Consider the following 24382-nt stretch of genomic DNA (forward strand, 5'->3'; position numbering starts at 1 on the left):
TGTGAAGATGTGTGGTAGAAATTTTCCGTCCACTTTTACTTCTCCCAAAACCCAGAGAGGTGGTGGGAGAGGGGAGGGAGGAAAAGCAGGTCCCCATTCCTAGTAGCCTGCTCATGAGAAACCTTGCTGGAGGATTGGGGAAATCATTCCACTTTAACCTCAGCTCAGAGTGTGGCTGTCACATGGGGCTGGACCTTGTTAGACAGGTACCCTTTGGTAAACTAGAATGACAATAGGGCTTTGTATCACCCAAGGATTTCTAGGGAGGTCAGGCTGCATTTCTGGACAATGAGGCCATGGCCAACATTTGCCTTCTTCTTTTGTACACGTTTCTTGAATCTCCACATTTTCTATTAAGGGAATGTATTATTTCATAATCAGAAAAGCATCAGGAAATGTTACTTTAACAAAAAAGGAAGTCAGCGTTTGGGAAGTTTCCTCATCCTCATAAGCCTGTTACTTGCACTGGGAGTGAGATGACCCGTCATGTACCCGGGACTGTGGAGCAGAGCAAGAAACACCCCAACATCTGCACAGGAACTTGTGTGGAACCTGGAATCAACTCTATTCCCAGGGGAAGAGGCAGGAAGTGAGAAGTGGGTATTTTGTTGTTTCTCTTGTAAACAAGCTTTGGGATCATATCCTTTTCCCCTTCCTCTCCCTTCTTTGAGTCACAGATTCAGCAACTCAGAGTCCCTTTCCAAGACCAGCAACACTAAACTGGCTCATTCTTTGGGCAAATTCCCAACAGGAACTGAAAGCCAGGACCCCAGTGTCTTGGGAGATGGATTTGAAAGGAAGTCAGAAGATCAAAAACGCTGGACAAATGCCCTCGATCATACCGGAGGCTCTTTTTAACACTTTCTATGGAACACTGCAGTGGGACCACCCTGGATGAGAAACGACTGAGAAGGAAATCCAAGAGAGGTTTTGAACAGGAGCCTTAGGTTTCTTAAAAAAGGAGGCAGGGATGATCCAGAGCCCAAATGTGTCAAGCTCAAGTCACCCCATTCCCATCTGATAAGGCTGCCAGATAAGGAAAGTGCTGTAGTGCCAGGATGCCCAGACTCAAAAGCCTTAGAGGAAGTGTCCCAATCAATATGTTGAGTGATGAAAGGGCAAAATGTGGGCTGAGTGATAAGACAGCTGGGGAGTTCCTGGTGGGTTGGAAGACCTCACCCAGAGACATTCAGGGAGCTCTAGAGCCTAACACCTCATTCATGCCCACATCACTTTTGATTTATTGAGGGCGGGCTAAGTGTGAGCTTCAGCAGCTGACACGGCTGGATGACTCTGAGTCTAGAAGATTCAGCAGGTCGGAACTAAGAAGCTGCAACTTAGAATAAGGAAACAGCCACTCTTGGGTTCCGACACCCATCTGCATTGACAACAATCTGATAACAAGGACAAAATATTCTATTTATCTGGAGTGTTTTACAGTTTACAAAGCAGTTTTGGGAGGCCTGTGCCCAGTCTCTCAGTGTTGTCTGACTCTTTTGCGACCCTCCAGGACTGTAGCCCACCAGGCTCCTCTGTCCATGGGATTTCCCAGGCAAGAATACTGGAGTGGATTGCCATTTTCTACTCCAGGGGATCTTCCCAACCCAGGAAATGAAGCCGCATCTCCTTTGTCTCCTGCATTGGCAGGTGGATTCTTCATCACTGAGCCACCTTACTTCTAATTCATGTGTAAAAAAAAAAAAATAATGAAGGGTTACTTTTGCTGACCACAAGCTTTAAATGAAACCAACATAATGGCAGGGAAGGATAAAAAGGTTAGTACCCAAAAAAGTAACAAAAAATAAAAATAAAAGCTCCATCCTGAGCCCTCCTGAGACACTGAGTTGTACCCCTGGGGAACCTATCTTTGAAGAGAAACACCAATAAATTGAAGTCTTAATGAAACAAATGGGCAGGGAAATTAAAAGTTGGGAGCCAAGAATATTCAGTGGAGAAGTGAATATCAGTGGAAACATCACTGGAATTCACAGAATTGCCCTTGGGAGCCCAATGGGAGCCATCATTTCAGAAAATGATGTCAAACAACCCATCAGCTTGCAAATTAACCCCCAGACACACGCCCAAGAGAACGGCTCCACGTGCACAGTAGGAGACACATGTGAATGTTCACAACAGCAAAATCGGGAAACAACTCAAATGCTCAATTGGAGAGCGAACGAGTCAACTGAAATATTATGCAGCAGTCAGATGAATGTAGAGGAGTCTTGATATAAGAGTAAGTGGAACAAGTCCCCAAAGATGACACATAACATGATCTCCCTTCTAAAAAAATTCAAGCCACAAAAATTAAAACTGGGCTTTTTGAAAGAAATGTAATCTATAAAATAAGTCAGACAGAGGAAGCCAAAGATGGTATGATCTTGCTTATATGCGGAATCTAAGAAACAGTGACAAAACAAAAGCAAAACTAAAAACAAACAAACAAACTCACTGATCACAGAGAAGAGATTGGTTGTTGCCAGACGTCACAGGGGGGGTAGGGCATGGGCAAAATGGGTTAAAGGGATCAAAAGTTTAAGAAAAAAAGAAATGATATAAATGTAGTAAGATTCTTTTTAAAAAGGCAAGAAAGGGACTTCCCTGGTGGTCCAGTGGTTAAGACTCCACGCTGCCAATGCAGGGGCACGGATTCCATCCCTGGTTGGGGAACTAAGTTCCCACATAATGCACAATGCAGCCCAAAAAATTAAAAAAAAATTTTTAAGGCAAGATAATGATGAAGGGGTTGATGGTTGCCAGGAGCTGGGGAAGGCGGGGAGAGGGGTTTCTGACCACATGGTTCCTATAGGGTGGTGGATTCACAGATGCTTATCATGTTGTTTAAAAGAACAAAAGAACCAGAGAGAATCAGGCCGTGAGTGGATGGAAGATGAGGGCATGTCAGGAACCAGTTCCACTCTGTCCACTGAGGAACACTGAGAAAGGCAGCAGACAGGAAGGGAAGAAAGACTGGAAAACGGAGGGAGGCTGGACTGACACCTCTGCAGCCCGTGAGCAGGCTCCTTATCCCCAGGTCATTTCAGCACCAGCTAGGGGCCTCCTGTAGGGGTCTGATCCTGCAGGCTATGAGCTGCCCCAAGGCCTGCAAGGAGCCAGGCGGCTTTCCAGCCGCCTGTGCTCTGCTTGCCAAGCACGGATCCTGGGGGAGGACTGTTTGTCCAGGGGAAGAGTCACTTCCTTGTAATGGAGACATAAAAACACGCTGCCCCCTCACAGCTCTGAGTCCCAGGCTTGTCTCTGCCCCCAGAGGACATTCTGTTCTCATACAAAGCTCCCAGCTGGAGGTGACTTTGAAGGGCTTGTCATTGGATGTGGAGTTGGACCAGTGACCGCCAAGGTCTTTTGGGAGTTCAGTACTTTTGGGTACTTTTGAGGGAATAACAGGTGGAAAGAGGTCTGAATGAAGTCAATTGAATGAAGTCCATAATGAAGTCAACTGCCCCAGCGTTGTAGCAGGCTGTGGGAACCTTGACCGTAGTCACTCATGGTTCGTTCCTTGACTTTTAATGCTATCTGCCTCGGTGGATGGCGGTCACAACACCAAGCATTAAAGATGCCAACTGTTTGCTCCCACCCACCCATCCTTCCTGCAGGCCTCTTTTGCCTGCAGATCGTTACAGGGTCAGGCCCTGGAGCAGAAGGTCAAGTAAAGCATCTTGGGAAGCAAGCACCATACAAGCAGCCATCATGGGAAATCGTGACACTGGAGGAGGAAGCTGGCTTCTGGGATGGGCCTGGAGCAGGCCTGGCAGGAGAAGAGCATCATAGTGGTTTATAGGCACACCAGAGGGAGAGAGGAGATGCCTGGTGACTCAGAATCTAGTCTAGGTTGTCTGAGAGGGGACCCAGCAGCCACAAGTGGCCACTGAGCACTTGAAATGGGCTGGTCTGATTGATGGGCTGTACATGTAAAGGGTCCATACAGTCAAGGCTATGGTCTTCCCAGTAGTCACGTACAGTTGTGAGTGCTGGACTGTAATGAAGGCAGAACACCAAAGAATTAATGCCTTTGAATTGTGGTGCTAGAGAAGACTCCTAGAAGTACCCTGGAGAGCAAGGAGATCAAACCAGTGAATCTTCAGGGAGATCGACTCTGAATACTCACTGGAAGGACTGATACTGAAGCTGAAGCTCCAGTAATTTGGTCATCTGATGCAAAAAGACAACTCACTGGAAAAATCCCTGATGCTGGGAGAGATTGAGGGCAGAAGGAGAAGAAGGTGTCAGAGGATGAGATGGCTGGATGGCATCACTAATGCAATGGACATGAACTTGGCCAAATTACGGGAGATGGTGAGGCGCAGGGAGACCTGGTGTGCTGCAGTCCATGGGGTTGCAAAGAGTCGGACACGACTAGGTGACTGAAGAACAACGTGTAAAATAATGCATTTGATTTTTGAGATCTAGCATGAAGAATGAACAAAACAACTCAGTGAGTTTTAAATACTGATTCCATCTTGAAACGATAGTATTTTGAATATTTGGGATGAAATTTAAAATTTATAAAATCAATTTCACCTAAAAAACTTTGAAAAGGAGGATCTAGAATATTTAAAAATTATATATCTGGCTCCTATTACATTTCTATTGGGCAGCACTAGATTAGATTCTATGAGGTCCAGTCAAACTTCTTGCCATTGGATTAAATGAGATATCCCTCTAAAAAAATTCTCCTTTCGAGACCTTTGGTGGTCCAGTGGTTAAGAATCCACCTCCCAATGCAGGGGATAAAGGTTCGATCCCTGCTCAGGAGCTAAGATCCCACATGCCATAGGGCAACGGATCCCAAGCGCTGCAATTAGAGAAGCCCACGTGCCACCATTAGGACCCAGTGCAGCCAAAAGAAAATTTTAAAAATGATAATAATCAAAATTCTCCTTTTAACTTGTTTTGAGTGGATTCTGTCTATTCTTGAAAACCAGACTGAAAATAAATATGATGCAATATGAAAGCTATTATTGTTATTTTAATAACAATTAAGCTCTGTGATTCTATTAATTCTTTCCGTCAACAAATCCTATTGGCTGTCTTCCAAATACACCCAGGATTTGACCCCTACACACCTGGGCCTCTCCCACCTCCCAGAGTTGAGCCTCTGATCCTCTCTCCCTGGTCTCTGCCCTCCAACCACTGCAGCCTCCTTTCTGTGTCAGCCCCCTCCTGCCTCACGTCTTTGACATTGGCTCTGCCTGCTCTGCTCTTTGCTCATATAACCCCATACTCACTGTTTCATCTTCTGGAAGTCTGGACTCAAAAGTTACTTCTTGCCTCCCCTCAAATTACAGACCTTCCCCTAACACACACATCCATATACATATGCACACAGGCACACACACACACGGACCCTTTACTCTTTCTACTCTACTTTGCATTTACACAATCTGCTGCTGCCGTTGCTAAGTCACTTCAGTTGCGTCTGACTCGGTGCGACCCCATAGACAACTCACCAGGTTCCTCCGTCCCCGGGATTCTTCAGGCAAGACCACTGGAGTGGGTTGCCATTTCCTTCTCCAATGCATGAAAGTGAAAAGGGAAAGTGAAGTCGCTCAGTTGTGTCCGACTCTTTGCGACCCCATGGACTGCAGCCCACCAGGCTTCTCCGTCCATGGGATTTTCCAGGCAGGAGTACTGGAGTGGGGTGCCATTGCCTTCTCCATTTACACAATCTAATAGACTATATATTTTATATTCTTTATCTGTCTCCATCAACTATAATATATTAATAATAAACACAGGACTTCCCCAGTGGTATAGTAGTTAAGAATCTGCCTGCCAAGGTAGGGGATATGGGTTGACCCTTGGTCCGTCCGGGAAGATTTCACATGCCACGACCAACTAAACTCATGTGCCACAACTAGTCAGGCTGCACTCTAGAGACTGTGCTCTGCAACCAGAGAAGCTACTGCATTGAGAAACCCAAGCATCACAAGCAGAGAGAAACCCTGGCTTGCTGCAACTACAGAAAGCCCACGTGCAGACAAAATAAATACATAAATACAGTAAATTTAAATAAAAAAGTAATAAGTGCAGTGAAGGCAGGGATTTCTCTCTGTTCTCTGTTAATTGCTGTACTCTCAGCATCTAAAACAGTGCTGAAATAGCAGTTGCTCAATGAATATTTGTTGGATGTAGAGGGTCTTAGATGGGCCATCCTTGTGCTAACGTTTGCTGTGTATTGCGTGGTATAAACAAAGCCCCTGACGGAGCTCTTAACCCCCAGAAGAAACCTTTGAGAGCCCAAGAGTTCTCTAGATATGAGCAAATTGTGGGAAGGATCAGCTGTTTGACCTCACAAGGCAGCTCTTAGCACTTGTGGGGTCCTGAGCTGTGGCATGTCTATGCAGGGAACAATGACCTGGCAAGCCTGGCTGAGCGCTGGGGATCTCTGGGGCTGCCAGAGCTGCATTTTCTCTGGTGAATGTAACCCCACCCTTCCCTTTCCTGGCCCCTCACTATGAAGTGTGGACAAAGGATGGGATGGCTTTGGGAAGGTGTGAGGAAGTAGGCTAATCATCTGGCTGGTTTCCAGGGTGAAGCCGGTTATATCCACTTAGACCCAAATAAACCCCAGCATTTCCTCACTGATTATTAATAACTTGCATACTTTTTTACTCAGTGGACACCGTATTTTTATCTTCACAACATACCTTCCCAAACGTGGCTGGGTTGACTTGATTCTGAGCATTCTGCCCACAGGTCTCCACATAAATCTCATACATGAGGCAGCGAGGCACACTGTATCCTTCGCAGATGCAGAAATTGTCAACCAACCTGGGGGTGGGGTGGGGTGGGGAGGAAGAACAGGAAGAGGAGGTTGGCATCAGTGATTCTAGGGCAGGACGCTTTCATAAGGGTCAGAGACAAGGGTGGATCTAACTAAATGAAATATGCTTAGTTTATTGAATGAATGCCATGGCTCATCTGTCAGTATCTGCAATGTACCCTTTCGTGCTTAGCCCAGAGTTAAGTATCAATATGTTGACTGTGACTTTAAACTTCCAATATGGTGCAGTACTGTTGCTTTTATATCTTTTTGGTGTGCAGGCATATTAATAAGAAGCCCAAATTGTTGGCTTCAGCAGACACTGCTTCATGTAACTTTACAAAGGTGGCAGCCAAGATCTCTGTAACTATGACACAGGATTATTTACTCACCAGGACACAAAACAAGGCCACTCCCCCTGCCCCCATAGAGTCAACACCCCTGAGGGTGACAGCTGGAGCCCATGTGGCTTCCCAGTGCCCATGTGCCTGTGACCCGGGACATGTGTACACAGCCCTCCTTGCCCCTCTTTCTCTGAAACAGTTGTTTACATAACTTTTAAACCCAAGTGACTTAGGGCAGCCACTACATATTTGATTAATTTTTAAAAATTAATTTGTATTGGAGTGTAGTTGATTTTCAGTTACATGTTTCTGCTGTACAGCAAAGTGAACTAGCCATGAAGTGTTAGTTGCAACCCATGGACAGTGGCCCACCAGGCTCTTCTGTCCCTGAGGTTTTCCAGGCAAGAATACTGGAGTGGGTAGCCATTTCCTTCTCCAGGGGATCTTCCTGACCTAGGGACCAAAACTAGATGGCTCAGACAGTAAAGAACTAGCTATACATATACATCTATCCCCTCTTTCTTGCATTTCTTTCCCATTTAGGTCACCACAGACCACTGAAGAGAGTTCCCTGTAGGTTCTCATTAGGTATCGATTTTATACGTAGTATCAGTAGTGTATATGGGTCAATTCCAATCTCCCAATTCATCCCACCAACTTTCCCTCCTTGGCGAAGCCAGCACAGTTTTTAAACACAGAAGCATTTTTTAGCAGGGAATTTACCAACAATGTGGGATTCCTTCGTAGCTTAGACGGTAAAGAATCTGCCTGCACGGCAGGAGACCCGAGTTTGATCCCTGGGTTGGGAAGATCCCCTGGAGAAGGAAATGGCAACCCATTCCAGTATCCTTGCCTGGAAAATCCCATGGACAGAGGAGCCTGGTGGGTGGCAGTCCGTGGGGTCACAAAGAGTCAGGCACGACTGAGTGACTAACACTTTACCAACAATGCATCTCCTTTCTTACTGATGACCTACGGCTTATTTTCTGGGATGAGGCACGCTGAGGCCTATTTCCTTGCAAGCTAGAGGCCACAGTTGTTAATCCCATCTGCTTTCTGGAAGGAGGAAAAGTCAACATATGGGGATGGAGGGAAGCTTTGACCCTGTCTTGATTTCCTCAGGTAACAAACTACCGTAGGCCAGTTGGCTTTAAGCAACAGAAATGTACGCTGTCACAGCTGGGGAAGCCGACGGTCCAGAAACCAGGGCTCAGCCGAGTCGGTTCCTCCTGAGGCTTGGGGGAGCATGTGCTCCATCCTTCCCTCCTCGCTGCTGCAGATGCCAGGAACCCTTGGCCTTCCTTGGCTTGTGGATGGATGTTCCACTCCAGTGCCCCCAAATCCAGTGAGAGCCCTTAACTGGTTACATCTGCAAAGACCATCTTCCAATATCCTCCAGGACACCAGGCTGGCTCCGTTACAAGCTGAGGGGTTCTGTTTGTTTGTTTTTTTAACAGTTCATTTTTTAAAATTCTGATAAAATTTATATAACATAAAGCGTATTTTAAAATGCAGAGTTCAGTTAATGCCGTTAAGTATCTCCTCATTACTGTGAAATTGCTCGTGCCCTGCTGTGTATCACCATCCATCCAGAGAACTCCGGCTGTCTCACAAAACTAAAACTCTGTACCGCCCAGAAACACTCTCCATTCCCTGCCCTTGCCCATGTGTGTGCGTACTAAGTCACTTCAGTCATGTCTGACTCTTTGTGACCCCTATGGACTGTAGCCCACCAGGCTCCTCTGTCTATGGGATTCTCCAGGCAAGCCGGAGTGGGTTGCTGTGACCTCCTTCAGGGGAACTTCTTGATCCAGGGATCGAACTCTCATCTCTTCAAGATTCTTGCATTGGCAGGCAGGTTCTTTACTGCTGGCACTTCCTGGGAAGCTCTCTAGCTCCTGCTAACCACCATTCTTCTTTCTGTCTCAACAAATCTGACTCCTCTCAGTGCCTCATATACGTGAAATCATACAGTGTTTATCCTTTTGGGACTAGCTTATTTCATTTAGCATAATGTCTTCAAGGTTCATCCATGTTGCTGTCTGCATCAGAATTTCCTTCCTTTCTATATCTGAAAAATGGTGCATTATGTATAGACCACATTTTGTTTATCCATCCATCCACTGGTGGACACTTGGGTTACTTCCATCTCTGACTATTGTGCATAACGCTGCTATGAACATGGGGGTACAAATATCTGTTCCAATCCTTGCTTTCAAGGGGAATTACTGGATAACATGGTGGTTCTCTTTTCAATGTTCTGAGGAATCACTATAATTTTCCATAGTGGCTGTACCAATTTACATTCCACCGACAGTGTAAAAGGGTTCTAATTTCTTCATGCCAGCCAACCATCTCATCCTCTGTCATCCCCTTCTCCTCCTGCCCTCAATCCTTCCCAGCATCAGGGTCTTTTGCAATGAGTCGGCTCTTTGCATCAGGTGGCCAAAGTATGGGAGCTTCAGCATCAGTCCTTCCAATGAATATTCAGGGTTGATTTTCTTTAAGATTGACTGCTTTGATATCCCTCCAGCCCAAGGGACTCTCAGGAGTCTTCTCTAGCACTTCATAGACTGTATGCCTAAAGATCAGTCATCCTGGGGAAACTCTGCCCCTCCTCACCTCCTGCCCTCCCAACCTTGAAGGGCACAACCCCACTCCAGGATCCCAGGCCTGCAGGGGCAGAACTGGTGACACAGGCTTTAAACACCATCCTGCTTTTAGGGCACCAGCTTTGTGGGCAGCCTGCATCTCACCAGTTTACAAATGACCTGAGGAGAAGGTCCAGGTATTTTTTTGAATCTCTAATCATTCTTTCGAGTCTCTAGACTTTTTCCAGTCCTAGAAAGTCTAATTGACTAAAGGGTGACCTGAAAATTGACAACGGCCTCCTCAGAGCCCTTTTTTGTAAGAAGGTTGCTGATATGGTGAGGGGTCTGAGTAAGTGTGAAAGAAGCAGAGGCCTGCTTGTAACACTTTGAAAATACTGTGTGTACTGTGGTTACTGTTTTCAATATTTTAAAATTATTTTAAAACATTAAAAAATATTTATTCTTTTGATTTTCTTTCTTATGCCAGAGAAAAGACATTGAGAATCTCCTTTTGGAGAAAAGGGGTGGCCAATTAGGACTTTTGGGGTTCCAATCACAAACACACTGTTCATTGTTTCTATCTCACCCATTGAAACTTTCCAGAAAGTCTTTCTTGAGAAATAAGCCTTAAAACTTAAAAAGAGAAGTAATCAGCTGTCTACTCGTTGTTCAACTTCTAAAGCGAAGATTTTAGGGCTGGTTTGAATTATTTTGCTACTTAGGAAGAGCTACAAACCCCTGAGTTCATCAGTCCCAAGGGCTGGCGGTGTTTTTCTTCCAGTTTCTTCTTCCTCTATTTAAATAGCCAGAAGTGAACTTCACAAGCAAATGTGGAGTGCATTGTTAGAGCTAAAAAAACGGCTTTGCCTTAACTTAGAGAACTTCCCAGGCGGAATGGCACACTCAGAGAAAATACTCTCCTGGCCTAGCTGGGTGCTCTCCATGTACACGGAAGCCCAGACCCACCACCAAGCCCCTTGAGGGCGGGCTGGATTACTTCCTGCAGGGACGTGTGACCAACGGGGAGCCCCCAGGTGGGAAACCCCCATGGCCCATGGTGTGTGTGTGTGTGTGACAGAGACCAGCAAGGTAGCCCCCAGGCGGGAAACCCAAATGGCCGATAGTGTGTGTCTAGTCCCATTCCACCAGCGTTAAGTGGGAAAACCACATGGCCCATCGTGTGTGTGTGTGTGTGTGTATGTGTGTGTCTAGACCTATCCCACCAACATTAGAAAGCGCTGGTCCTTCCTGAGAGTGAACGGCTGTCCTTTCGAGCCTTTTATCTGCCCCGGACGCAGGCGGTGGCCCTTGGCACTTGGCCGGAGGCCCCAGGGGCAGCAGCGGAGGAAGCTGTGCCCCTCTTCCTCGCCCCCACTTCTCCCCTGCCCTCCGCCGGGCGCCCCCCGCCCCCGGGCCGCTCACCACTGGATGATGCTGCTGTGCAGGCCCCGGCCGCCCGCGCCGCCCAACGGGGAGGCCGGCACGCCCTCGGCCATGGCTAGACCCGCCCGCTGCTCCGAGGAGGCGAGTCCGCAGCGGCACCGTCGGGCCGCCGCCGCTCCTGCTGTTTACTTTAGAGCCGGGCGCGCGGGGGTCGGGAGGAGGCGCGCGGGGGCAGCGAGGGGCTGCGGACCTCGGGGGTCCGCAGGGGGCGCGTGGAAGTCTGGGCAGGGGCGGGGGACCTCAGGGGCGAGGCGCGCATGGGGGGCGCGTGGTTGGAGGAGGGCTGGAGAGCGCGGGGTGGGGGTTGCTGGGGGCAGGGGGGGACGCGTAGGGAGCTGGGCTGCGGGCCTGGGGGGGGTGGTCCGGGGGGCCCCTGGGCCTGTGGTGGCGTTGAGCCACGCCCCGCGCCTGCTGGGAAGGTTTGGGGGGCGGTGTCCTCGCCTCTCCCAGATCCAAAGACCGTAGAACAGAAATACACGTAGCGCTCTTCCCCCTTCCAACCAGTCAGACAAGGTTGCAACACACAAAACCCAGTGCACGCACCGAGTCAGGGCATCTGATGAACGGTGGTCCTCAACCTTGACGGCGCTTTGGAGTTACTTGGGCACGTTTCCAAGATGTAGCCTCCCAAGAGACACCCCCAGAGGGTCTGGGGTTTGAGGGGAAGGCTTGCTCAAACCCGCTTTTATAAGCTCCTCAGAGGTTAATGATGCTAACCTGCGACCTGGGGTGAGAACCTCTGGTGCTGGGAATTGAAGGGAGGGGAGGTGGGGGCAACTCCAACTGGAGCCTAGTGAGGCCACCTGCAGCCTTGCCTTAGCAGTCCTTCCCTCTAGAACTATTTAATGACTACCTTTAGGAGAGACCAGCTGCTTGCTCTTGCCTAACCCCACTTCTCAGGGGCCTGGCATGTGTGTTATTAAGCAGCCCAGAAATGTAGGGCATGTGGCAGGGACACAGGCTCAGTCAGGCCACTATTACTTGGGCCCCTGACAGCTCCAAAGTCCCTAGAAAGGACTTCTTCATCTAGATTAAAAACACATTGGACAGCTGAATGATAAGAACAGTCATGTCTGACTCTTTGCAACCCCATGGACTGTAGCCCACCAGGTTACTCTGTCCATGGGATTCTCCAGGCAAGAATACTGCAGTGAGTTGCCATTCCTGTCTGCAGGGAATATTCCTGACCCAGGGATCAAAGCCCAGTCTCTCGCATTGCAGGCAGATTCTTTACCTTCTGAGACACCAGGGAAACTGTAAGAACAATAGAATTGCCCAGTTAAAAAATGAGCAAAGGATTTTGTTCTCCCAAAGAAGATATCCAGATGGCCAATAAGCACAAGATGCTCAACATCATTAGTCATTCAGTTCAGTTCAGTCGCTCAGTCGTGTCCGACTCCTTGCGACCCCATGAACCGCAGCACGCCAGGCCTCCCTATCCATCACCAACTCCCGGAGTTTACCCAAACTCATGTCCATCGAGTCAGTGATGCCATCCAGCCATCTCATCCTCTGTCGTCCCCTTCTCCTCCTGCCCCGAATCCCTCCCAGCATCAGGGTTTTTTCCAGTGAGTCAACTCTTCACATGAGGTGGCCAAAGTATTGGAGTTTCAGCTTCAACATCAGTCCTTCCAATGAACACCCAGGACTGATCTCCTTTAGGATGGACTGGTTGGATCTCCTTGCAGTCCAAGGGACTCTCAAGAGTTTTCTCCAACACCACAGTTCAAAAGCATCAATTTTTCAGCGCTCAGCTTTCTTTAGAGTTCAACTCTCACGTCCATACATGACTACGGGAAAAACCATAGCCTTGACTAGATGGACCTTTGTTGGCAAAGTAATGTCTCTGCTTTTGAATATGCTATCTAGGTTGGTCATAACTTTCCTTCCAAGGAGTAAGTGTCTTTTAATTTCATGGCTGCAATCACCATCTGCAGTGATTTTGGAGCCCCCAAAAATAAAGTCTGACACTGTTTCCACTGTTTCCCCATCTATTTGCCATGAAATGATGGGACCAGATGCCATGATCTTAGTTTTCTGAATGTTGAGCTTTAAGCCAACTTTTTCACTCTCCTCTTCCACTTTCATCAAGAGGGAAATGCAAATCAAAACCCGTGCTGATTTACCATGCCATACTCATTGAGATTGCTTTTATTTTTTTAAAAAGAGTAAAGATAAAGAGTATATATTAAATATAAATAATTGTATCAGTTCAGTCACTCAGTTGTGCCATCCCATGGACTGCAGCATGCCAGGCTTCCCTGTCCATCACCAAAGAATTATATCTAAAGTATATATATATATATATATGTATAGGGGCTGGGGGAAGAGAGATGGAGAGCTGTGCAGTGGATACAAAATTTAAGTTTGGGATGATGAAAAAGTTCTGGAGATTAATGGTGGGAATAGTTGCATCACAATGTAAAAGTACCTAATGCCACAGAATTGTACACTTTAAAATGGTTAAAATGGCAAATTTTATGTTCTATGTGTATTTTCCAGTAGTCATGTATGGATGTGAGACCTGGACATAAAGAAAGCTGAGCGCCAAAGAATTGATGCTTTTGAACTGTGGTGTTGGAGAAGACTCTTGAGAGTCCCTTGGACTGCAAGGAGATCCAACCAGTCCATCCTAAAGGAGATCAGTCCTGGGTGTTCATTGGAAGGACTGATGTTGAAGCTGAAACTCCAGTACTTTGGCCACCTGATGTGAAGCGCTGACTCATTGGAAAAGACCCTGATGCTGGGAAAGATTGAAGGCAGGGGGAGAAGGGGACGACAGAGGATGAGATGGTTGGATGGCATCACTGACTCAATGGAGACGAGTTTGAGTAAACTCTGGGAGTTGGTGATGGACAGGGAGGCCTGGCGTGCTGTGGTTCATGGGGTCGCAAAGAGTCAGACACGACTGAGCAACTGAACTGAACTGATGTGTATTCTACCAAAATTTCTAAAAATGTCAAAAAACAGATCAAAATAAGAAACGAGGCACCACCAATAACACTACATGTACATTTGACAACCATTTCTGGAAGCAGGGCAGAGATTCAGTCCACAGACAGTGTCAACTGCCTTCCGCGTGACAGCTCTGTGATGCCGTTGTCAGGGGGTCCCATCATCAGGGTGTCAGGGGAAGGCTCCAAGGCAGTCCCAGTGGAGACATCGTAGGATGCTCCTTGCAGAGTCCGAGCCTTGAGGTTTGACCAGGTCAATGGAGCTGACCCCAGATGGTACCTGACTCTCCTTTGCTGAGCTGTGCCAGGGATCACCCTGGTCCTGAAAATTGGGGAGGTTTTTTTTGGGGAAGGTAATAGTAAGATGGGCGGATATGTTGGAAGAACTTGTATTAAGTGATGGGACCGCCGTCTGCCCTATTTCTCTTTTCAGCTGAATGTCCTTTTTATGGACTGACTTCTTTAAAAAGTCATCCAGCAGGGAACAGCTGACCCCACATCATGTGTGCATGCTGAGTCCCTTCAGTCGTGTCCAACTCTTTGCAACCCCATGGACTGTAGCCCGCCAGGCTCCTCTGTCCATGGGATTCTCCAGGCAAGAATACTGGAGTGGGTTGCCGTTCCCTTCTCCAGGAGATCATCCTGACCAGGGATGGAACCCAGGTCTCCTGCATTGACAGGAAGGTTCTTCATCACTGTGCCACCTGGAAAGCCTGACCCCACGTCAGCCTCTCAAGACAGGAACTGAGGGGAACAGTGTCTGTAGAGACTCCTTCATGGAGCAAGCATGGGAGGCCAGCAGCGTGGGCAAGGAGCAGGTTGGCGCAGGTTTCAGGCGGTGCCAGGAAGCACCGCTGATGGAGAAAGCAGAAAGGCAGAGGTGAAGGAGGACCTGCAGGAGGAGAGAGGAAGCCACAGGGAAAATGACATGGCAGCTCCTCCAAGGTACCTTGAGGGCAGCCCTTCTCTAGTTGTCTTGAGAAGAGGTAGCACCCACTTGGGTGGGGGCCCTGTGAGGCCCCTTCATGGGCTTTGCTTTGGCCTGAGTGCTCAGATCCTGGGTCCCCAGCGGTGGACATCCTTTTTGGTGGCTGGTGGGAGCTGAGAGCATGTCTGCTTCCATCCTGCAGTAGCTCCCTGCCACCCAAGAAGCTCCCCAAGATGCCCACCCATTTCTATAGACATTGGAAATAACCAAGAGGCGAGCTCACTGTTATTCAAGGGCAACTTGTGGTCCTATTGTGTCATTGCTGATTATGTAACATTGGCATATTTACTGAGCCCCAGCAAGCACCAAGCACTGAGACACCCTGGAAATACAGTAGGATACCAGGATTCTTTGGTTGACGGTTGGTCTCTCTGCTGTTTACCGCATCAAATATGAGATGCTGTAAAGTGCACACGTTACCTCGTTTTGCTCTAGAGCTATTGAGGTCTGGTGGTGAGAGGACATTGCTAATGAGGCCTTTGGGTCAATTTCACACCCTCCACCCAAAGGACGGGTTAATTTCACCCACCACCGCTGGTGTCTCTAGTTCAACCAGTCCCTTAAGATGAAGCATTTGAATAGATACATGTTAGCACTGTAACCGTCAGGGTTTTTTTTTCACAGTTTCTGCCTTCCTTATGTGCTGGATGTGGAAAGGACACTTACCTCTGTACATGATCCTTCCACTAGCAGCATAATTACAGCTTTCATTTGAGTTGAGCTTATAGCCACATAGACTGCTAAATAGAATTAGGTATAAAATCCATTTTCTTTTCAAAGAATGTGGCCTTGCAACAGACATAACAAAAATTTTCATGAAGCAGTCAGACCTAGTTCTAGGCTCTCTTGCACCTGAAAAGTCCAACCTCTCTCTTAATTCAGGCTCAGCATCTGCCCTCAAAATGTCCCCTTGTCATCACAAGGGAAAGGAAATCTTAAAGTTTATATCCACAGAATTCCAACTCCTGATGTCACATTTTGTGCACACAAAGCTCTGTCTCCCCTCTGCCAGAGAATATATCTCTTTTAGCCAAACAGCTATATCTTTGGCCTACTTCAGTCTAATTGATTTCCAGATGATCCAGTTAGTCACATTTCACCTTTTAAAAGGGCAACAGCTGTGCCTTTTCCTTGCACAAAACCATCTCTGATCCAGGGTGCTTAATTTCATTCAATCCTCACAATTATTCACTTTCTGTTGATGTACCAGGTGTCTCTGGGCAATAGGTATAGTGTTAAATACAGCTAATGAGTCGGATGCACTCGGTCAAGAATGTAGAATGTATTTGGCATCTGCACAGACAGAGCATTTTAGAAAACAGACAACTGTATGTTCCATTTTTGCCTGGAAGGGACCTTTCTTAATAATTTAATTTATTTCTTTGTTTTTGGCTGTGCTGGGTCTTCGTTGCTGTGAGGGTTTTCTCTGGTTGCAGCGAGCAAGGCTACTCTCATTGCCGTGTTCTGGCTTCTGGTTGTGGTTTCTTCTCTTGTTGCAGAGCACGGGCTCTGGGGTGCGAGGGCTTTAGTGGTTGCAGGGCTCAATAGTTGCAGCTCCTGGGCTCTAGAGCATAGGCTCAGTAGTTGTGGTGCATGGGCTCAGTTGCTCCAGTTCAGTTTAGTTGCTCAGTTGTGTCTGACTCTTTGAGACCCCATGAACCACAGCACTCCAGGCCTCCCTGTCCATCACCAACTCCCGGAGTCCACCCAAACCCATGTCCATTGAGTCAGTGATGCCATCCAACCATCTCATCCTCTGTCATTCCCTTCTCCTCCTGCCCTCAATCTTTCCCAGCATCAGGGTCTTTTCCAATGAGTCAGTGCTTCACATCAGGTGGCCAAAGTATTGGAGTTTCAGCTTCAACATCAGTCCTTCCAATGAACACCCAGGACTGATTTCCTTTAGGATGGACTGGTTGGATCTCCTTGCAGTCCAAGGGACTCTCAAGAGTCTTCTCCAACACCACAGTTCAAGAGCATCAATTCTTCTGTGCTCAGCTTTCTTTATAGTCCATTTCTCATATCCACACATGACCACTGGAAAAACCATAGCCTTGACTAGATGGACCTTTGTTGACAAAGTAATGTCTCTGCTTTTTTATATGCTGTCTAGGTTGGTCATAACTTTCCTTCCAAGGAGAAAGCGTCTTTTAATTTCATGGCTGCAGTCATCATCTGTAGTGATTTTGGAGCCCAGAAAGACAAAGTCAGCCACTGTTTCCACTGTTTCCCCATCTATTTGCCATGAAGTGATGGGACCGGATGCCATGATCTTAGTTTTCTGAATGTTGAGCTTTAAGCCAACTTTTTCACTCTCCTCTTTCACTTTCATCAAGAGGCTCTTTAGTTCTTCTTCGCTTTCTGCCATAAGGATGGTGTCATCTGCATATCTGAGGTTATTAATATTTTTCCCGGCAATCTTGATTCCAGCTTGTGCTTCTTCCAGCCCAGCGTTTCTCATGATGTACTCTGCATATAAGTTAAATAAGTAGGGTGACAATATACAACCTTGACATACTCCTTTTCCTATTTGGAACCAGTCTGTTGTTCCATGTCCAGTTCTAACTGTTGCTTCCTGACCTGCATACAGGTTTCTCAAGAGGCAGGTCAGGTGGACTGGTATTCCCATCTCTTTCAGTATTTTCCACAGTTTCTTGTGATCCACACAGTCAAAGGCTTTGGCATAGTCAATAAAGCAGAAATAGATGTTTTTCTGGAACTCTCCAAGCCATGTGGAATATTCCCAGATCAGGGATGGAACCTGTGTCTCCTGCATTGGCAGGCGGATTCTTTACCACCAAGCCACCAGGGAAGCCCCTGAAAGGGACCTTTTAAAATCACTGGGCTCTAAACCCATAAGCCATGGTGACTTTCAAACTGTGCTGGATCAAGACAATCTCATTGGAGAGATTCCAGATCACTACCATATGTTGAAATTTTCCTTGGTCTGGATTCACCTTCTGAGTGTCTGGATCAAGCTCTAGTTGAAACTGATGGGGGCATGACACTCCCAGGCATGCGGGTGACGGACAGCTCCAAGATGGCAGCAAGCATCTTTTTGCCATTTCCTGCTCTGCAGCCCGTGGTCTGGAGCTGCGCAGGGGCAGCCATTTCCGCACAGCTTGCTTTCCACTGACCACGGCCTCCCTTCCTCTCGGTTCATGTGAAAGGTGGGCCACCTGCAGCGGGTCCAACGGTACTATCTGCCGGCAACTCTCAGAATGTGTGGAAAGAGAAGGAATGGACTTCGTTCCTCACTGACTGCTTGCAAACTGTAATTTGTAGAGTAACACATTTGAACTCTTTTGTTACATTCAAAGTGGGATTTTTCTGGAAGCCTGATAGAACACAAAGCAAAAACAAAAGGAAAAGTGGCTTCCTTGTGCTCAAAGGAACATAGGAATGAAAGAAGTCGTCTTTTTAGATGTCACATAACCTCAGAAGGCACTTGTTCAAATCATGATCGTGTGCAAAATCATAAATTATACCTTGACGCATTTAATAATTTCCCAAGAGAATGGGCAAAAGCATATTAAGCAATTGCTGTGCTTGTGTGCGCAGTCGTTTGTGACCCTGTGGACTGCAGCCCGCCAGGCTTCTCTGTCCAGGGGATTTCCCAGGCAAGAATATTGGAGTGGGTTGCCATTTCCTCCTCCAGGGGATCCTCCCAACTCAGGGATCGCCCCGAGTCTCCTGCATTTCAGGTGGACTCTTTACTGCTTGAGCCATTGGGGAACCCCCAGCAATTAATTCAGACTTCATAAATACTTTTTTTGTTTAAGTTTTCATGAGTGTGGAGGAAGTATTTTCTAAGCAGTTTTAAAATGGTAGCATGAGCTGACTCTCTGGTATGACAGACCTTTGTCTTATTTCATAGTTCATGTTATTCTTTGGTAAAAACACTCTGACAGCTGTTTGTTCCCTGCTGTCTGCATGGAATTATCTCATGATGCTCACCATGAAATAACTTTCACTAAAGCATCCCCAGAGTCACTGTTTGCCACATCTCTCTGAAAGCAACTGAAGGACAGTAGACACCTTTCAAGTGGATGTGTGACCCCCCTCCTGCTAACTAACAAACAGAGTTCCCCAGCCTGGAGAGGCAAGAAGCCTGCTTTATCAGAGGGCTCTCAGTTTAGTGCTCTATGATGAGCCAGAGAGGTGGGATGGGGGCGCTGTAGGAGGGAGGGAGGTTCAAGAGGGAGGGGATATATGTGTACATATAGCTGTATATAGGGGCTTCCCTGGTGACTCAGGGGAGAAGGCCATGGCACCCCACTCCAGTACTCTTGCCTGGAAAATCCCATGGACGGAGGAGCCTGATGGGCTGCAGTCCATGGGGTCGCTAAGAGTCAGACACGACTGAGCGACTTCACTTTCACTTTTCACTTTCATGCATTGGAGAAGGAAATGGCAACCCACTCCAGTGTTCTTGCCTGGAGAATCCCAGGGACCAGGGAGCCTGGTGGGCTGCCGTCTATGGGGTCGCACAGAGTCAGACACAACTGAAGCGACTTAGCAGCAGCAGCAGCTGGTGACTCAGATGGTAAAGAATCCACCTACCAATGCAGGAAACCTGGGTTCTATCCCTGGGTCAGGAAGATCCCCTGGAGAAGGGAATGGCAACCCACTCTATTGTTCTTGCCTGGAGAATCACACGGACAGAGGAGCATGGTGGGCTACAGTCCATGGGGTCGCAAAGAGTCATACATGACTGAGCAACTAACACTCTCACTTTCATAGCTGTATCTTGGTATACATATAGCTGATACATACAGCAGAAACTAACACAACATTGTAGAGTGATTATACTCCAAATAAATAATTAATTTATAATTACAAAATAAATCTAAAAACAGAGGCATGTCTTATAAAGAGCATCTGCCTGGATGCTTTGTTTCCAGACAACAGTACTCATACCAATAGGTGCCTGAAGATTGTTAAAGTCTGTTTGATGAAAAGAAGCATGTCTCCACTTGGGTTAAAAATTGCTCACATTAAGACCCCAAAGAGGGTACTTTCCTGGCAGTCCAGTGGTTAGGACTCTGCGCTTATCCTTTCAGGGAGCTAAGATCACAAAAGTGGCACAGTGCAGCCAAAAAAAAAGACCACAAAGAGCCAATCCAAGCTGTAAACAGATTGTCAAGATCGTCATTCTCAAATATAATTTTCACATGTCATCACTGTGCCAGAAGCCTAGAAGCTTACATAACCCCTTCTATCCATGTTTACATGCACCTGAGCAGTCGAGGGAGATCCATGTAAGGATCTCAGGCACATCCAGACCTCCTTGGTCCTCCTTGAACCCTCTGGAGGGAGAGGGAGCAAGTCTCCAGGGAGGGTGACCGAGGTCCAGCCATGTCCAGCCTCAGCTAACCTGGATCGCTTAGCTTGGCCACACTTCTTAGGACCTTGTCCAGGAGGTAGATGAGCTGAGGGAAGCTCTCTGCAGTGAGGGGCCAAGGATACAGGTGGCGAGAGCTGGAGAGGGCTGATGCCTGAGGACTTTCTATTCCCTAGGTGGCTCAGCTGTCCCTCCTGAAGCTGAGTTCTGCAGGATTCCTCTGTGTTTTCCAGCAAACTGCCTTTGCACTTGAGCTAGTTAAAGAAGATCTCCTTATGATGAATGGATGCGGTTTTAACACTTGTATCTTCTCAGGGAGGGTTCTGGGAGAGGCAGGTTGCTCCCACACCAACCTGGAGGGGACCACGTTGAGGTACTCTTGGTGATCATGGCTCAGCATAGGGATGGCTAGGTTTGAGCCATCGCTCAATGAATACTTATGAAGCACGTGCGTAAGGCATGCATGTTCGAGGCTGCAGAGGTCTCAGTAAGAACACATTGCAACGGTACCTGAGCTGGTGGTACCCACAGCCATCGCTGTCACTAACTAAGGCCTAGGAATGAAAATAGGGCTACCCCCAAATATTCTGTACAATAGAACACATCAGACAGTGGTTGATGCGGATCTCAGCAGAAAGGTCATGTGACTCAGGGTCACAGGGTGGGTCTCTTGGCATGGAGCCACCTTGGGGTAGGCACATCCAGACCTCCTTGGTCCTCCTTGAACCCTCCGGAGGGAGAGGGAGCAAGTCTCCAGGGAGGGTGACTGAGGTTCAGCCATGCTCAGCCTTAGACACTGGCCTTCCTGTCACCAGAGGACAAGGCTGTGGCCTCTGAGTCCCAGCAGCCAGAGAAGAGGGCAAGATGTGCCAGGGGACCCACGGGGGTGGGTTTGCCAGGGACAGTGCAGTTTATGCCTGAGGCCCTTGTGCCACTGTTTCTAGCAGTCTTAGTCATGCTCCGGAGTGGCCTGGCCTGAACCATGAGTAATGTGGTCTTCCCACACAGACCCCATGTGGCCTCGGGCCATCCTGGGGAAAGTCAGAGGAGGGAAAAGAAACTGAAAGAGAGATCCTGTTTACCTAAGGAGACCGGGAGTGAGCTCAGAGGGCTGAATGAATCATTACATGGAGCTAATTCTAGAAGATTGGACTAAAATTTAGATTGCCCCAACCCGGTACCCCACACGTGCAAGAGAATGTGCAATAGACCCTTAGGGTCCTATTCAAGAGGCTGTAAGTCCACTTGAATTGATAGTACTATTTGCCTCATTTTACAGGGAGGAAAACAAGGCTTGTAGACCCACATTCAAAGTCACACAGCTGCAGAGGGCCATGGGCTTGACCACTCTTGGGGGAGGTCTAAGAGGCACTTTCCTTGTTTCTGAAATAGGGCGCTCGCTACCAGTGAGTGTAGCTGAGAGGTTAAGAGCAGGTGGATGAAGCTTTCAGCATGGTGCCTGGCACACAGTAAGTGCTCAGTAAACTTGTGACTGTTACCTATGTCCAGCTGCCTTTGGAAAGAAATTGTTAACATGATTTCAGTTATTTCATATATGTACTGTTGTTGTTGTTCAGTTGCTAAGTTGCATCTGACTTTTTGCAACCCCATGGACTGCAGCACACCAGGCTTCCCTGTCCTTCACTTTCTCCCGGAGTTTGCTCAAACTCATGTCCATTGAGTCGGTGATGTCATCCAACCATCTCACCCTCTGTTTCACCCTCTCTTCTCCTGCCTTCAGTCTTTCCCAACATCAGGGACTTTTCCAGTGAGTTGGCTCTTTGATCAGGTGGCCAAAGTTTTGGAACTTCAGCTTTAGCATCAGTCTTTCCAATGAGTATTCAGGGTTGTTTTCCTTTAGGATTGACTGGTTTGATCTCCTTGCAGTCCAAGGGACTCTCAAGAGTCTTCTCCAGCACCACAGTATAAAAGCATCAATTCTTTGGTGCTCAGCCTACATGGTCCAACTCTCACATCTGTACATGACTACACACACACACACACACACACACACACACACACACGCTGTATTCTAGGGGATGATCCATAAAAGACATTCATATACACACAAAGTAGTTTCAGGTCTGCCTTAAAAACTTTCTTCAACATGTCAGATATTCAAATGTGCTATGTTATTAACAGTATAATTAACACTAGTGTTTTATCAATATGGCATTATGAGGACTCTGGTTTAGCGTTCTGCCAAAAGAAAAAGATTCTCCTTTTGAAACTCCCAAATCCTATCTTGATGATTCATGGGTGTGAGTGCTAAGTTGTATGCAACTCTTTGCGGCCCTGTGGACTATCTGTCCATAGGGGATTCTCCAGGCAAGAGTACTGGAGTGGGTTGCCATGCCCTCCTCCTAGGGATCTTCCTGACCCAGGGATTGAAGCTGCATCTCTTGTGTCTCCTGCGTTAGCAGGTGGGTTCTTTACCACTAGTGCCACCTGGTATCACTGTATTGTTGAGAGGTCCTGTGGGAAATAGGTTTGTTTCACTCCATTTTATTTCTTGTTTCTGAGTTTCATTGTCTGCAGAATCCCACCCCTCCCCCATTTTTGGCTTATTTGTTTCTGCATGACATTGATTACCACAAACGAGCCTCTTGACGGGTCCTGGGGTTCCACGGCACTAAGTCTGACAAATGAGCTGCACTGAGCTGTGGTGTGGAATAAGTCAGATATCTCCGGATGTCCCAGAAGCCAGCCTGCTTTAAACAAATGGTCCTACTCTCTGGCTTCCTTTGAGCACCTCTCTGCTTCTATAACCTCTTCCCCACGGCCCACCCCACACCCAGAGATCGGGGGAGGCACCTCCTGAGCTCATTGCGCCTACCCCGCCCGCAGGAGCAGTGTGAACAGGAGGCGCTGGGGACATGTGCTCTCCCTGGTATGGGGGTGAAGGCCTGACACCCCCAGCCCCCCACGATTGCACGCAGTGCCGTTTCTTCTGTCACAGGATCTGTGCCAGCCTTCGGCTGTGTCCAAGGAGAGGTAACATATGGAACTAAAAACACATATGGAGTCGTGTTTTATACATTCTGCATTCTGCTAGGATATGAATAGACTTTCTGGGATTTTCCTCTAGTCGGCACTTGAGCTCGCGTGTTGGCTATGCACTGGAAGGCTTCATGCAACCTGAACAGACCCATCACTTTAGGATTTCCTTGCTTTTATTCGTTTAAAAACAAAAAACAGAGTGTGATCATAGCTGCTCAAGAAATATGCTGAGAGCCGCAAACTGTTGACTCACAGGCTCACTTTTTTTATTATTTCTCTGCCCGCCACACAACGAGCCACTTCCCCTTCCTGCCCCTCATACGGCCCAGCCAAACGCCACCTGTGGCCTTCCTCCTGGCCCTGCGTGCAGGCTTCCCTCTGCCATTGTCCCCAGGGACTCTGGGGTTTGGAGTCCCTGGGCCTCTCCTCCCTTCCCCCTCTACTTTATCCTCTCTATTCTCCTTTCTTTTCATCGCTCATCATGCTGGGAAGTGATTGACTTCATCAAGATGGTGAAAACTATGGTAGTAATATAATTACAAAAATTGTGATCATAACACTGATGGGAAACGCAGCGAGACCTAGTGCATCCGTGGCTCCCATCACATCACATTTGCTCGCAGAACCCTTTCATGTGCAGCCATTTGTGGAATAGACATGCTTTTTGCTCTGTAGGTAAATCAACTGAGGCCTTAGAGAAGTGGAGCATTTAGCTCAGGATCATACAGTTGCAATTTTTATTGCAACTAAATGTGCCCTGATTGTGCACATTTCTGTCACACTCTGGGTCCTGTTTACCAAAAAGCAGGACAAGTCCATGACCACATGCCTTAGGACTTCTTTTCTTCCCTACAGATGGAAGCCAATAGTTTCGAATATTTGTATAGAAATTATTCAGATTTGAACAACTTGTCACTCTAGCCCTATCTCACTC

The 24382-nt window shown here is 47.5% G+C and overlaps 1 protein-coding gene across 1 annotated transcript in view; it reads right to left on the minus strand.

Annotated features, from left to right (window-relative positions):
• The window catches only part of RFX8 (regulatory factor X8), a 51157-nt gene extending 39844 nt beyond the window's left edge, over positions 1-11313 (minus strand). The window contains exons 1-2 of the mRNA XM_044925678.2: positions 11142-11313; positions 6669-6792 (exon numbers count right to left, since the gene is read on the minus strand). Of these exons, the coding sequence (XP_044781613.2) occupies positions 6669-6792; positions 11142-11215 (198 nt within the window). The 5' untranslated portion in view covers positions 11216-11313. The remainder of the gene's footprint in view (positions 1-6668; positions 6793-11141) is intronic.
• Positions 11314-24382: the final 13069 nt, after the last annotated feature.

The sequence above is a fragment of the Bubalus bubalis genome, chromosome 12 (assembly GCF_019923935.1).
Source record: "Bubalus bubalis isolate 160015118507 breed Murrah chromosome 12, NDDB_SH_1, whole genome shotgun sequence".
Classification (NCBI taxonomy): Eukaryota; Metazoa; Chordata; class Mammalia; order Artiodactyla; family Bovidae; genus Bubalus; species Bubalus bubalis.